The sequence below is a fragment of the Cydia pomonella genome, chromosome 28 (genome assembly GCF_033807575.1).
Source record: "Cydia pomonella isolate Wapato2018A chromosome 28, ilCydPomo1, whole genome shotgun sequence".
NCBI classification, from domain to species: Eukaryota; Metazoa; Arthropoda; class Insecta; order Lepidoptera; family Tortricidae; genus Cydia; species Cydia pomonella.
Window position 1 is genome coordinate 5,187,019 of NC_084730.1, and position 14,806 is coordinate 5,201,824.

The 14,806-nt window shown below is 38.4% G+C and overlaps 1 protein-coding gene across 1 annotated transcript; it reads right to left on the reverse strand.

Moving 5' to 3' along the window:
* Window positions 1–41: 41 nt before the first annotated feature.
* LOC133533034 (zinc transporter ZIP9-A) lies at window positions 42–12,525 on the reverse strand. Its single transcript, XM_061871946.1, has 6 exons — window positions 12,232–12,525; window positions 10,781–10,979; window positions 10,215–10,325; window positions 7,249–7,387; window positions 4,136–4,254; window positions 42–2,574 (listed from the first exon to the last, which is right to left on the reverse strand). The coding sequence occupies exons 1-6, from the start codon at window positions 12,325–12,327 to the stop codon at window positions 2,372–2,374; spliced, it is 867 nt and encodes a 288-aa protein (XP_061727930.1). The 5' UTR covers window positions 12,328–12,525; the 3' UTR covers window positions 42–2,371.
* Between the last annotated feature and the right edge of the window lie 2,281 nt (window positions 12,526–14,806).

The following is a 14,806-nucleotide window of genomic DNA, read 5'->3' on the forward strand; positions in this document are numbered from 1 at the left end:
TCAAGTGCAAAAATATGTATCGAGATCCTAAGAATCGTCTCATAAATATGGTACTACGCTCTTATTACACTGAAATAAGATGCTATGGGACATATTTTTGGGTAAGATGTCGACACCCAAATTTTTACACTTGACTGTACAGTCAGCGTCAAATACTTCGTAGCAGTCAAAGTGGCCAAATAGTTCGGTACACCATACTAAATATATGGTGTACCGAACTATTTGGCTACTTTGACTGCTACGAAGTATTTGACGCTGACTGTACAACATTGAACGGGTAGTGCCGATATACACTACTACTTACTACTGGTTACTTTTATTTAAATACTTAAAGATAAAGAGAATAGGGTTGGCACAACTTGACAAGATACAAACAGGCACAGATAAGATAATGACTTGAATTTTAACAACCTTAAATAGCCTAACCGGATAGTGCCACACATTAGAAAGGGACAGCATGATTCGTCCCTGAATCGCTGTCAAACTTCGGTTTTGAAGGAAGTGTAATTTCTGTACGGTAGTACTTTATTTATTCTGCTGCTGGCGCCTCGACTCTGCAGCTGGCGGGCCGGCCCTCCAGTCCGCGTTGTATAGTCGAGTTCCTAAATATGTACACATTGCTCCACCTTAATCCATTGCAATAAGGTGAAAAAATTTATACATATTTATGAACTCGACTGTAAAATTTACTCGACCAATTTAATAAGAATTCGTCTTCATATTATATGCAATTACCACGTATAACACGTGATAGTTCATAAAAATGAAAAAACGTTTTTCCACTTCTAGATATTTCTCATTCTCCATGATTTTTTGTATGTTATTGACACATTAAAAAACTAGGTTCATAGGTTTCCTTTTTTTTCAAAATTTGCAATACATTTTTTTTTGGAATGGAATTTCATAGAAAAAGTACCGTTATTTCGCTAAGATCGCAAAGCTTATCATACATTACCGCAAGAGTGCGATAATATAATCAAAAAGCACGCGTGTGTAATATCTAATAAGATGAGTCTATAAGCGGTTCAATAAGTTTCACGTAACGAGCAAGTGTGTTGAAAAAGATCTATTACAATACAAATAATAATCATTTTTGCCCTTTTACCTAATGTTCATGTCTCATAGTCACCAGCGCCGGTAGAAGGGCACCGTCGGTCAATATGAGCACCTCACAGAACTGCAAGCCCCCGAAGCCCTTATGGCTCAGTTTCATTGGTCGATAACTCGGTCAATATAAAGCGTGCGGGGACTCCCCGCAGGCGGTCGACTAGTGAAACACATAAGTCGATAGTTCGGTCGATATACAGCATGCGGGTGACTCCCCGCAGGCGGTAAGGTGGTATAACGACTAGTGAAACTCATAAGTCGATAGTTCGGTCGATATACAGCATGCGGGTGACTCCCCGCAGGCGGTAAGGTGGTATAACGACTAGTGAAACACAAAAGTCGATAGTTCGGTCGATATACAGCATGCGGGTGACTCCCCGCAGGCGGTAAGGTGGTATAACGACTAGTGAAACACATAAGTCGATAGTTCGGTCGATATACAGCATGCGGGTGACTCCTCGCAGGCGGTAAGGTGGTATAACGACTAGTGAAACACATAAGTCGATAGTTCGGTCGATATACAGCATGCGGGTGACTCCCCGCAGGCGGTAAGGTGGTATAACGACTAGTGAAACTAATAAGTCGATAGTTCGGTCGATATACAGCATGCGGGTGACTCCCCGCAGGCGGTAAGGTGGTATAACGACTAGTGAAACTAATAAGTCGATAGTTCGGTCGATATACAGCATGCGGGTGACTCCCCGCAGGCGGTAAGGTGGTATAACGACTAGTGAAACTCATAAGTCGATAGTTCGGTCGATATACAGCATGCGGGTGACTCCCCGCAGGCGGTAAGGTGGTATAACGACTAGTGAAACTCATAAGTCGATAGTTCGGTCGATATACAGCATGCGGGTGACTCCCCGCAGGCGGTAAGGTGGTATAACGACTAGTGAAACTCATAAGTCGATAGTTCGGTCGATATACAGCATGCGGGTGACTCCCCGCAGGCGGTAAGGTGGTATAACGACTAGTGAAACTCATAAGTCGATAGTTCGGTCGATATACAGCATGCGGGTGACTCCCCGCAGGCGGTAAGGTGGTATAACGACTAGTGAAACTCATAAGTCGATAGTTCGGTCGATATACAGCATGCGGGTGACTCCTCGCAGGCGGTAAGGTGGTATGATGCCTAGTGAAACCCATAATGGCATGCGTTTTGGAAATCTCCCGCACAACGCATACGGCTTATCGACTAATGAAACTGAGCCATTGGAACTTCCCCAGTAAGGCGTGTGTGTGGGAATGAGAGAGTATGATGTACCTAATGTTCATGTCCCATAGTGAGTAGAGCTGGTAACAACGCGCCAACGGTCAATATGAGCACCTCGCAGAACTGCAAGCCCCCGAAGCCCTTAGGCGCCTCGCCTAGTAAGGCGTGTGTGTGGGAAGAATGGGTGAGCTCGGGCAAGACGTGTACCGTGGCGACGTAGAGGAAGGTGCCAGCTGAGAATAACATCGCTATACCTGGAGAGAAAAAGCTTTGTTAATGAATTAATAATATTATATATTTTTACATAAAGTCCCACAGTAAACTCAAGAAGGCTTGTGTCGTAGGTATGTACTCGGACAACTATATAAATACATAGATGGCGGTAACAAAAAGGAAAGGTTGAAAAATGTATGGATATTTTGGGACACTTGATTCTCCTATAGAAGGATGAAAAGAGCTTGCGATCCTTGGGCGCCGGCAGCGGGGTGCAAAATACATTAAAAAAACCGGCCAAGTGCGAGTCGGACTCGCGCACGCAGGGTTCCGTACGATGCTACGGAACCCTGCCTATACCTAAAAATTACGTTTGTTGTATGGGAGGCCCCATAAATATTTATTTTATTCTGTTTTTTAGTATTTGTTGTTATAGTGGCAACAGAAATACATCATCTGTGAAAATTTCACCTGTCTAACTATCACGGTTCATGAGATACAACCTGGTGACCGGACAGACAGCGGAGTCTTAGTAATAGGGTCCCATTTTACCCTTTGGGTACGGAACCCTAAAAATACATGTTTTTTACGCGTCTGCACCATACTTAGAGTTGGACCAATATAAATAAATAAATATTATAGGACATTATTACACAAATTGACTAAGTCCCACAGTAAGCTCAATAAAGCTTGTGTTGAGGGTACTTAGACAACGATATATATAATATATAAATACTTAAATACATAGAAAACACCCATGACTCAGGAACAAATATCCATGCTCATCACACGAATAAATGCCCTTACCAGGATTTGAACCCGGGACTATCAGCTTCATAGGCAGGGTCACTACCCACTAGGCCAAACCGGTCGCCAAGTAATAAGTCTGCAATGATTTTAATAGTATAACTCGGAACTAACACAAGAAAAATAAATGACTGCATCGATTCTTCTATTCCATTTATTATGCACCTCCCTGAAAGTAATCCTCGCGGCGCCCATATGCGATTCTGACTAAAAATAACACTAAAGTGGCATATAAGGTCACATAAAACACAGTAATAGTACATTACTATAGAGGCCGGGAAACGTAGGGTTGCATGCCAAGTAGATATATACGGCTGAGCGTAGCGAAGCCGGATGGAGATACGCGGCCGGCAACCCCGTTTCTCGCCGAGATATGTATAGTGCTTTTCTCAAACTTGCAATTAAAACAAAAAATTGTAGTCAATCTGTTTTGTGGCGACCTACTCGGCTCGCCACTGTACCAGCGGTGTACAACCCGTAAGTCCGCGCGCCTGCGCGATGCGCCACCGCCGTTGCTTAGCAACGAATATGCACAACAAATCACCGTACCAAGCTAACTGAAGCTAGTTGATGGTTGGATACCAAGACGTTGTGTCACAATTTGACGTTAAAAAACAAAAGAAGGTTGCTTTACAGTCCTAGGTGTGTAAGGCTGTATGAAATTCCTTTACATATCATGTTCACTCATGGCAACTGATATGTAGTATTTCCGGGCCTAAATTGACGTAAGTCATGTCATCATTTCATAGCAAGTTTGAGAAAATAAAAAGAAAAGCTCAGGTAATAAATTCATACCGGTAGCGTTGAAGTCACTGAGTGTCTGCTTGCTCTCGTTCCCGATGCCGAAGTATGTCAGCAAAGCGAGCAGCGGCGCGGCGCAGGAGAAGATCAGCAGGTGCTTGCGGATACGGTTTCTGAAACGTAATAAATAAATAAAAATAAATAAATAAATATTATAGGACATTATTACACAAATTGATCAAGTCCCACAGTAAGCTCAATAAGGCTTGTGTTGAGGGTACTTAGACAACGATATATATAATATATAAATATTTATAAATACTTAAATACATAGAAAACACCCATGACCCAGGAACAAATATCCATGCTCATCACACGAATAAATGCCCTTACCAGGATTTGAACCCGGGACCATCAGCTTCGTAGGCAGGGTCACTACCGACTAGGCCAAACCGGTCGTCAGTAGTAGTAATAGTTTTTTATACAATCGTGATATAATAGAGAGCTTTTCAGTCGAGTACCGTGTTTAGGCAACGAAGCTTGCTGAGTTGCCTAAGTGAGGTACGAGATTGAAATACTTGATTATATCACTATTGTATAGAATAATTTTCTAGGAGTCATCAAAAATTATATTTTTTTGCTATAAAACCTAAATAAGTAAGAAAAATTAGTATGTAGTACAAAAGACATAAAAGCGGCACCCGCCCGTCCGTGCCACCGTTCTATGGGAGCGCGGCGGCACGTGATTGGTCTTTTTTTTTTTAGTTGAATACAGCGTATCGAAACAAATTTTTCCTACTCCTCTACTGTTATCTGTCATTTATGTATTCATTAACACGAATATAAGAACATACATAAAAGATTTCAAGAAAAGTCTATATTGTCTATTCCTCATAAAAGCTCTTGTGCTTTTATACGCTATAACGTTACTGCGATTAATGGCTACCAACCTAACAAAACCAAAACGAATACAGTTTTAAACTAAGTGCATTGATGCCAACTTACAAAATATTCATTTGGTTGCATAGTAAAAATAATTACTTCATAAGTCAGAAGCACGCATGTGACACCCGTAATATAGCAACACCCATAGACTACGAAGACCGCTTAGCGTTGCTTGTTAGTCTCCGTAGGCTACGGTGGCCAAAATTGAGAAAAAACTGTCCAAAAAATTAATTTAGCAAGTAGCAAGTACCAGGGCCTCATGAGTTACGAGGAGGTGTCGCCGACCGGCCGGCCGCGGCCCGGGGCGGGCCGGGCGCGGAACAAGGTATGCTCGCGCGTCTTGGCTATATACTTTTGCTGTAATTTGTTTACCTAAATTAAGATTTATTTTTGTTGACTCGTAGGAAAAATATTGTATGCAACGTTGTATAAGTAGGTCAAAAAATTCTCGTGGCGTATTCCTTTACAATGTTCGCCTACGCCTTCGGCTCCGGCTCACATTGTAACTCACGCCACTCTCCTTTTTTGACCCTTCTTATACAACTGTTGCACAAAATACTATTATAGTTGAGTTGGGAGCACATACATGAAGGTATACGAAATCTTAATTCAACCATTACAATCGACGAGTAGGAAAAATATGATTATATTTCGTCACTTCATTTTTCAGATATAATTTTATATTAACCATGTAGTTTCCCTATTGTACACATAGCATCGCACACATTTAAGAGTAACTAAATAATAATAATAATAATTTAGCCTATATACGTCCCACTGCTGGGCACAAGCCTCCTCTCATGTGCGAGAGGGCTCGGGCTATAGTCCCCACGCTAGCCCAATGCGGATTGGGGACTTCACATACACCTTTGAATTTCTTCGCAGATGCATGCAGGTTTCCTCACGATGTTTTCCTTCACCGAAAAGCAAGTGGTAAATATCAAATGATATTTCGTACATAAGTTCCGAAAAACTCATTGGTACGAGCCAGGATTTGAACCCACGACCTCCGGATTGAAAGTCGGACGTCATATCCACTCGGCCACCACCGCTTTATTAAGAGTAACTATTTAGATTAAAACTGTGAAAACCAACTTCCGCCCACTTCAGCTTACTGGTTACCTGCGTGCGGCGACCGCTGCGCTCTTCATTATTTTTAGAGAAAGCAGGAACCAAAACTTATATCAGGGTTCTAGGGTGGGTGGGACCTTATATTATATCTTCAAATGAAGTGACTCATATAATATCGATCGAACTTCACTTCAAGAAGTTCGTTTGATCATCAATTATTATTCTCAAAAATGCTGTGCTTTTTCACACTCTCTATACTTGTATGTTTTTTCTACAATTTATCTATTGTTGTTGCTGTTGGTCCTAGGGCAGGCCGCACTAGCGCATAGGGCCTCCACAAGATCCTTCCACGCCTTTCTATCTTGAGCAACCGTCGCGAACTAGTGCTTTTTACTTTTCCACTTGTTCCAATTCATGACTACTTATTGATGAGCATACCCCGGGGTTTTCGGTGCGGGAATGTTTTACACTAGCCAAAAAACAGGTTAAAACTATAAAAACCAATACTATTTTAATATTTCTAAGCGCATTTGAAGCTTACCTTCTATTTTTAATTCATAGTTTGGTAATTCTTTTGTAATAGACAAAGTTATAAATACAAGAAAATATTCCCGTACCGAAAACACCGACGTATGTTGATGAGTGTTAATATTAGTTTCCTTTAAAAGTCGTAATCAACATAAAAACCTACTGTTAATGTAAAAATAATAAATATAAGCATACTTCATATTTTATTACATACCTCTTCATCATTATTACACGTTTATTTTTTAATATTGAATATTGAAAAACCGTTCTTAATAAGTTGTCTGAATGGAACGGAATAGCTGCCGAAACGCCTGTCAAAGCAGAGGCGTTTTTTCTTACTGCAAGAATGTTTTAAGTTTCCAAAGGCAACATTCGATATTGTTTTCATACAATTTAAATATACTATACACAAATAATCGTAAATAACGATACTTAGGTAATAATAGTATAATATTTTATATTAACAATTGTTTCTGTCTTATAGATCATGCATAAAGAAGTACTTGGTTGTTTTTCTTATTTTTTCGCAACTGTATTAAAAAACGTCGTTCGATACACGTGCGGAAATGTCATTCTTGAAGTAATGACATACTTCCCGCACTAGCATCGAAATGTAGTATTACCTGTCCAAGCCAGCATGGAGAAGGAATGTGACGAGTCCAAAAGCAGCTGGCGCTTTGTGTAACATGATAGCCAGAAATACGATAATTTCCACATCCCTGTGAGACGTCGTCGCCGCTGCGCCTAGAGCTACGCCGTCAGCTGAAAACAAAATAAGACACCCCCTTATTCATAAAACTTTACGCACCTGATTTATGTATGTATGTATATACTTTATTGTACATAGAAATAAAAATACAAAAAACACAGTTACAGCGTAAATTAAATACAACAAAGGCGAACTTATCCCTGTATGGGATCTCTTCCAGTTAACTTTTGAGGAAATGAGTAAAACAGAAGTAACGGTGAATGAATGACAAACACAAACAAAAGTGTACAATCACTGAAATGCACGTTTAGAATACACATTGATACAAATATACATAGATAGAAAAATAACCATAAAATAATGCATATATATATATATATATATATATATATATATATATATATATATATATATATATATATATATATATAACATAAATAAAATTAATAAATATTCTATATATAATATAAATAGATATGAATTCGCACCAGAAAAGTAAAGGAAATTAAAAAAAGTAGAAGTACTCAATGGAACTAGGAAATCGTAACCAAAGTATCCACAATTTTTTAAGCAGATTTAGTTAAATTATATCCCTTTCTTACAAATACACAAGTCAAAATGATAGATAAGGACAAACGATTCATAGCTAATTCAGGCCAGTAACGCGTTTATGAATAAGACCATTAAAATATACACCGTGGGCCATTTAAACCCGACAGAATTTAAAGGTGTATTTTTGACCGCATTTAGAAACTAAAATGTCATACAAACTTTCCTGAAATCGATCGAGGTATTTGAAAAGTCTGATAGTCCTGAGATTTAAATATTAATAGTTTTTCTTGCTTCATTTAATAAGTTCTTAATAGCGATAAACCGTTTTGGTATAATGCATGTTTCGGAGTTAGGCAACGAACACGATAAGCCTAATATGATAAGGCATGTTTTTTACGCCGAATGTGCCATTGCAATATTAATAGGGAGTATTACTTAGTCTATGCGTAGAAATCAAAAATTTAATTTAATTAATGAACCATAGAGACTCACTGAGAGATAAATTTAAGGAAATTGACATCATGACAGTGCACTGTCAATACATTTATGAGAATATACTGTATGTGCATAAAAATATTGCCGATTTTAAGAAAAATTGTGACATTCATAATATTAATACTAGAAATAAACATAAGCTCGCCGTGCCCTTCACTCGGCTCCATAAAATTAAAAAATCATTCATGGGTAATTGTGTGAGATTTTATAATAAACTTCCAAACCATATTACTGAGTTACCAATTAATAAATTTAAGAATCATGTAAAGCGTAAACTTATTTCTAAAGCTTATTATACCACACAAGACTACATGAATGATAAAACAACGTGGGATTAATTGTGATTCGAAATGATTAATTATTTATTATATTTGAATAATGATGATGAAATGGATATTCCAATGCATGTATTTCCTTTGTTGTTTTTATTATATTTATTTGACATTTAGAATTTATTCTAGAAACAGTCTAGACTAGTATTTTTTATACATTTTTTTTTGTATGACTGTATTTTGTGAAAGTTTTAGTATTAAATTTGATCTATGAATTATATTCATTAGTATTATATATGGAATAATATTTACAACATCAATAAATTGCTCTGATAATTAGATTAAGATAATTATATGTAATACTGTCTTACTATTCATAAGTGCTTGTTGCTAGGCCTACATGAATAAAGTATATTTGAATTATTTGAATTGAATTGAATTAACTCATTAACAAAAGACTATCTTTTTCTTCCTATTCTCTTCCTAAGTCTATTGATAAAAGACTAACCTTTTGTTAGGAGGGAAGAATAGCTTTGCGATCATAACCGAACGTACGTATATAACGTACTGCTCCGATTTCCGGTACCTTGGGTCTTTGATCCAAAGTGACGGCAACATCGACCGTGACGTGAAAAATAGAATAAATGCGGGATGGATGAAATGGCGACAGGTCTCTGGAACAACTTGCGATCCACGAATGCCCCTTAAACTTAAGGGGAAAATCTACAGGACGATCGTGAGACCTGTTGTAATGTATGGATCAGAATGAAGTGACGGATGAAAGAAGAGTGCACGCAGCGGAAATGAGAATGTTGAGATGGATGTGTGGAGTGACGAGAAAGGATCGGATTAAGAATGAGTATATAAGGGGAAGTTTGAAAGTAGCACCGGTAGCGGAGAAGATAAGGAGTGGTAGGTTAGCGTGGTATGGGCATTTAATGAGGAGGGATGAATGCCATATAGGAAAAAGAATGTTAGGAATGAATGTTGATGGACGGAGAGCGGATGGTAGACCCAAAAAACGATGGATGGATTGTGTAAAAGAGGATATGAGAAAGAAAGGAGTGAGTGCTGAGGTGACGAAAGATAGAGGAGCATGGAAGAGAAGAACATGTTGTGCCGACCCCACATAACGTGGGATAAGGGCAGGAGGAAGAAGAACCGAACGTACGTATATTTTTGATGAAATTTCCAAATCGGGACAAAACGATTTCCACTAACTAAGAATATATTATGCTGAAGCGTTCGACATCAAAATCAAAGTGATTTGTTAAGATTTAGCCAGTGGAAACCGTTTTCTCCCGAAATGGAAACTTCATCAAAAATGTACAGTTAGGATCGCAAAGGTATTATTCCCTCTTAAAGAAAGAGGAGTTGCAAGCACATTCTGCACGTCCTTTCGGGGAACCGCCGTGATCGGGAGGTCTAGTGGTCAAGACGTTAGCCACGTAAGCTAAAAACGCTGGTTCGATTCCGATCTCGACCGAAGGTTAGCTTGATCATTTTTTGCTGTATTTATTACTTCTAAGTTTATAACATCATCATTTAATGTGAGACATACCAGCAGCATGCACCACAAGGCCCACGGTGGCAGTCATGTTCCTCTCCTGAGGGTTCCCAGACTCGTTGTATCGTGAGGACATCTGGTCGACTAGTAGCATAAAAACGAATCCTGAAACAATGTATGAAAAAAGACATATTTTACATTATAACACGGCAACCTAATTAACGGGAAAAGGCTTTACCTGCGGACACCTATTTAAAACACAACGAATTAAACGCATGACAGACTTGTCAAACAACTTAGTAGAAAAAGGTGCATAATCCAAATTTTCTATTCAACGATAACCATTCGCACCTATATTTTTAAAATTTGCCGCTTTTTTCTACTGACTGAAATGGCCTGACTGACCGACCGTGCCCTCTTGACAATGATCATATATTTCTGGTCGGGCTTTACATTAAAATAATTAAAAAATCTAAAACTTAAATAAAAATAAAATACCTACAATGTCGAAATTTATCAATTATTACAATTAAATATATCATAATTTCACCGGTTCCTTATAATCTAAATCTAGCCTTAAAAAAAATCTAGCCTTAACGCTATAAAAACGTTTAACTCACCAAGAACCAGAGTAATCCCAATAACACTGTGCAGATCCTTATCATCATGCATCGGAGGCTGTGCCGTAAAGTCCTTAGTAACGACCGTTGGTGCTGAGTGCTCGCTGAACAGGGAGCGGACACCCTCGGGAATGATTACGGCTAGCGCTGTGCCTACGAGGAGGCCTGCTCCGAACACTGTCACCTTCTTGAGTTTGTCCTGTGAAAACAAGGTTTTGTTAAAGATATATTTTGTTTATTGACTTGCATCATAAACAGAAAGGAGGGGAATTTATTTTATATACAAGGTGTCTGCAGTAACACAAGCAAATAGGTAACTAAAACATAATTGTACTCCTTAAACAAAAAATTTGGAAGAGGCCTATATCTTTCTTTGTTCCGGTGTAATTTTATATTAGATTTAAAACCTAGATTAAGTTGTAAGTATTTTATATTTTTTGTTCTGTTACCGAGAAACAAAAAGGCTTTTTATTTATGATGTGTAATAAGGATCCAACAATTCTAATTAAATTTTTTGTCGTCCTTTAGCATTTTTTTCATAAACTTTTTTTTTACTTTTTATGATCAATTACATCACCCAAGCAGCTTGATGCTGAGCTGTTTTCATACAGTATGTATACCATAGTCCAATTAATCAAAAAAAAAAATTTATGGAGGATAGGCAGTTGTTTGACCACAATCTCACCTGATGGTAAGTGATGATGCGGTGTACGGTGGAGCATGCTTACCTATGAGAATTTACCCTCCAAGATTTGACCCCAACAACATACCAAATTAAAAAACTTACAATTAAACAAGTTTCATTGGCATTATTAAAGACTAATTAATTACGAATTTTCTGTAACAAACCACTGTCTAATGCAATGAGATCCTTCCATATTGTTGCCCTTATTTTTACCAAATTTAAATGTTGTGTAATAGTTAATAATAAGAAATTTTTAATGCAATATGGAACAATACATATCAAATTTCATCAAAAATATTAGAAGGTTACTGGGGTTTGTAAACCACATTATTTGAAGCTGTACATTTGTATGAAAATATCAATAAATATGTATATGGAGCAATGCACGGGCTGTCCCATACGGACACATTTTATTTCCTGTTGCGACTTTTTTTCGGCGTTTAAGGCATGTAATTATTTTTCTGCGTATATTTTTCACCATTAGTCACAGAAAAGGAAACTCTTGTACCTGCAATCTTCAGAAAAATCGTTTTTGTATGGTACAATGGTAGTTGCCTGGAATGCTCCATATTGAAGGATTAGTTCAGATTTCAGTACATTTTCAATTTTCAATACGTTTATTATGAAATAATGACCAATAGACCAAGTAAACAGACTGTGACAATGGCAAAAAGGCAAGTAACAGATATTGCAAGAGCTAAGTAATATGACTACTATTTCACAGATTTTAGACTGAATAGAAACCTTAAACATGTGGAATACATACCTCAGACATTGTCACATTTAGTGGTATACTTCCAGCTACATAGGAGCCCACCAGCATCACTAGAGCTAGCAAGATAAGCACCCAGGTCCCATCCATATTGACTAGTTAATAAACTTTAATATTAATTAGAAACGAAGGGAAACTACGATTTGTTCTGAAAGTAAATGAGTTTAAACTCTTATCTAGTTGTTACAGTTCATGGTTTAACCCACTAGTTATATAGTAATAACAGTAAATTTTGTTATACACCGATTATAATCATCAGGCAGATTGGCTCGATTGGCCAATTTTGATTTGACGTTTGTGACAGCTGAACTGACAACACGACATGCGCTGTATTTTTCTAGTTAGAAAGGATTGTGAAAAATAGAGAAGGCAATGTTTTTTTATATTTAGTTTGTTTTCAATGTCTTTATTATAAATTCATCATAACAATATTTATTTTTATGCTAGTTTACAACGCATTTTGTAGGACCTATATACTGCAAAGATATTGTGTAGAGGTCTTTAAATAGACTACATACGCATAGCACACTGGCAATCATTGTTTCTTTTTATGTTTTTCGACGCGATTTAAAAAAAGCGGCCAAGTGCGAGTCGGACTCGCGCATGAAGGGTTCCGTACCATTTAAGACGTATTAAAAAAAATCTACTTACTAGATCTCGTTCAACATTTTACCACTTTGGACACACATTTTACCACTTTGGAAGTGTCTCTCGCGCAAACTATTCAGTTTAGAAAAAAATGATATTAGAAACCTCAATATCATTTTTGAAGACCTATCCGTAGATACCCCACACGTATGGGTTTGATGAAAAAAAAATTTTTTTTTTTAATTTTATGACGTATTAAAAAAACTACTTAATAGATCTCGTTCAAACCAATTTTTGGTGGAAGTTTGCATGCATCATATATTTTTTTTAGATTTTTTATTCTGTTATTTTAGAAGTTACAGGGGGGGGGGGGGTTGGACACAATTTTTTTCACTTTGGAAGTGTCTCTCGCGCAAACTATTAAGTTTAGAAAAAAATGATATTAGAAACCTAAATATCATTTTTGAAGACCTATCCATAGATACCCCACACGTATGGGTTAAATTTTTCATTCTGTTATATTAGAAGTTACGGGGGGGGGGGACACATTTTACCACTTTGGAAGTGTCTCTCGCGCAAACTATTCAGTTTAGAAAAAAATGATATTAGAAACCTCAATATCATTTTTAAAGACCTATCCATAGATACCCCACACGTATGGGTTTGTTGAAAAAAGATTTTTTGAGTTTCAGTTCTAAGTATGGGGAAACCCCAAAATTTATTGCTTTTTTCTATTTTTGTGTAAAAATCCTAATGCGGTTCATAGAATACATCTACTTACCAAGTTTGAACAATATAGCCCTTATAGTTTCGGAAAAAAGTGGCGGTGACATAATCGGACAGACAGACGGACATGACGAATCTATAAGGGTTCCGTTTTTTGCCATTTGGCTACGGAACCCTAAAAAGAAGCCGCTAAATTTTCTTTTTGACTTCTAGAAATGTGTTATTTTATGTTATTGAGGTAACACATAGGTAATAGGGTAATAGATAATAATTTTGTGTTATAACCTCAATGGTTTTAGCAGGGGCGGCCTTAGCCTCTGCGAGGCTCCGGGCGGATAATCTTTGCGAGGCCCCTGATTTTAGTGCTAAATAAAACATTTGGTAGGCTTTATCAGGGAAACGCCCAGGCAATCACAAAGCCGGGCTTCAAGAGAATGAAACTCGGTCGTGAACTAAGTTCCTATGGGTTATAAAGCCAGAAGCGAGGCAGAAAGCCAAGCTCCACCTAGGACAGATGCCCTCGCCGCGCCACCGGCTGACGCCCTCGCCGTCCCACCGGCAGACGCTCTCGTCGCGCCACCGGCTGACGCCCTCGCCGCGCCACCAGCAGACGCCCTCGCCGTCCCACCGGCAGACGCTCTCGCCGCGCCACCGGCTGACGCCCTCGCCGCGCCACCGGCAGACGCCGTCGTCGGGCCCGCCGCAGGCGAAGCCGCCGCGGGGCAGGCGGCAGACGATGCCGGCGACGTCGTCGCCGTCGCCGCCGCCGCGCAAGCAGAGGGCGGCGCCTGTGGTGTTGTCAATGCAGAACATTGCAAAAGGGGTGGCAATGCAGATAAATGCTACAAATATTATTTATTGATCGACTTCGAATACTCAAATTAAAGTTTAGTACTTATTTTACTATGTTTTTTATCACGCTTTTATTAGGTCGACCTGGTAATTGGTAAGATAACTAATTTAACCATCTTCCAAGGATCGTAGCGTCATGAAAATTGGCAGCTGTATGTAGTTCTGATGACAATACAATACTTGAATCTTGGAACTTCATGATGGAACATCGTATCATAGCCGTGTTTGGATTTGTTAGAAAAGTCTTGTAATGAAAGTTGACCACGATTAGGTTTCAAGGTCTGATGATGAAGCCGGAAGATAGGCACTGGCATTCCATGATGGAATATCGTATCATAGTCGTGTTTGCACTTGTGAGAAAAGCCACGTAATGGACTTTTACGTGCATTTATAAAAGCATGTT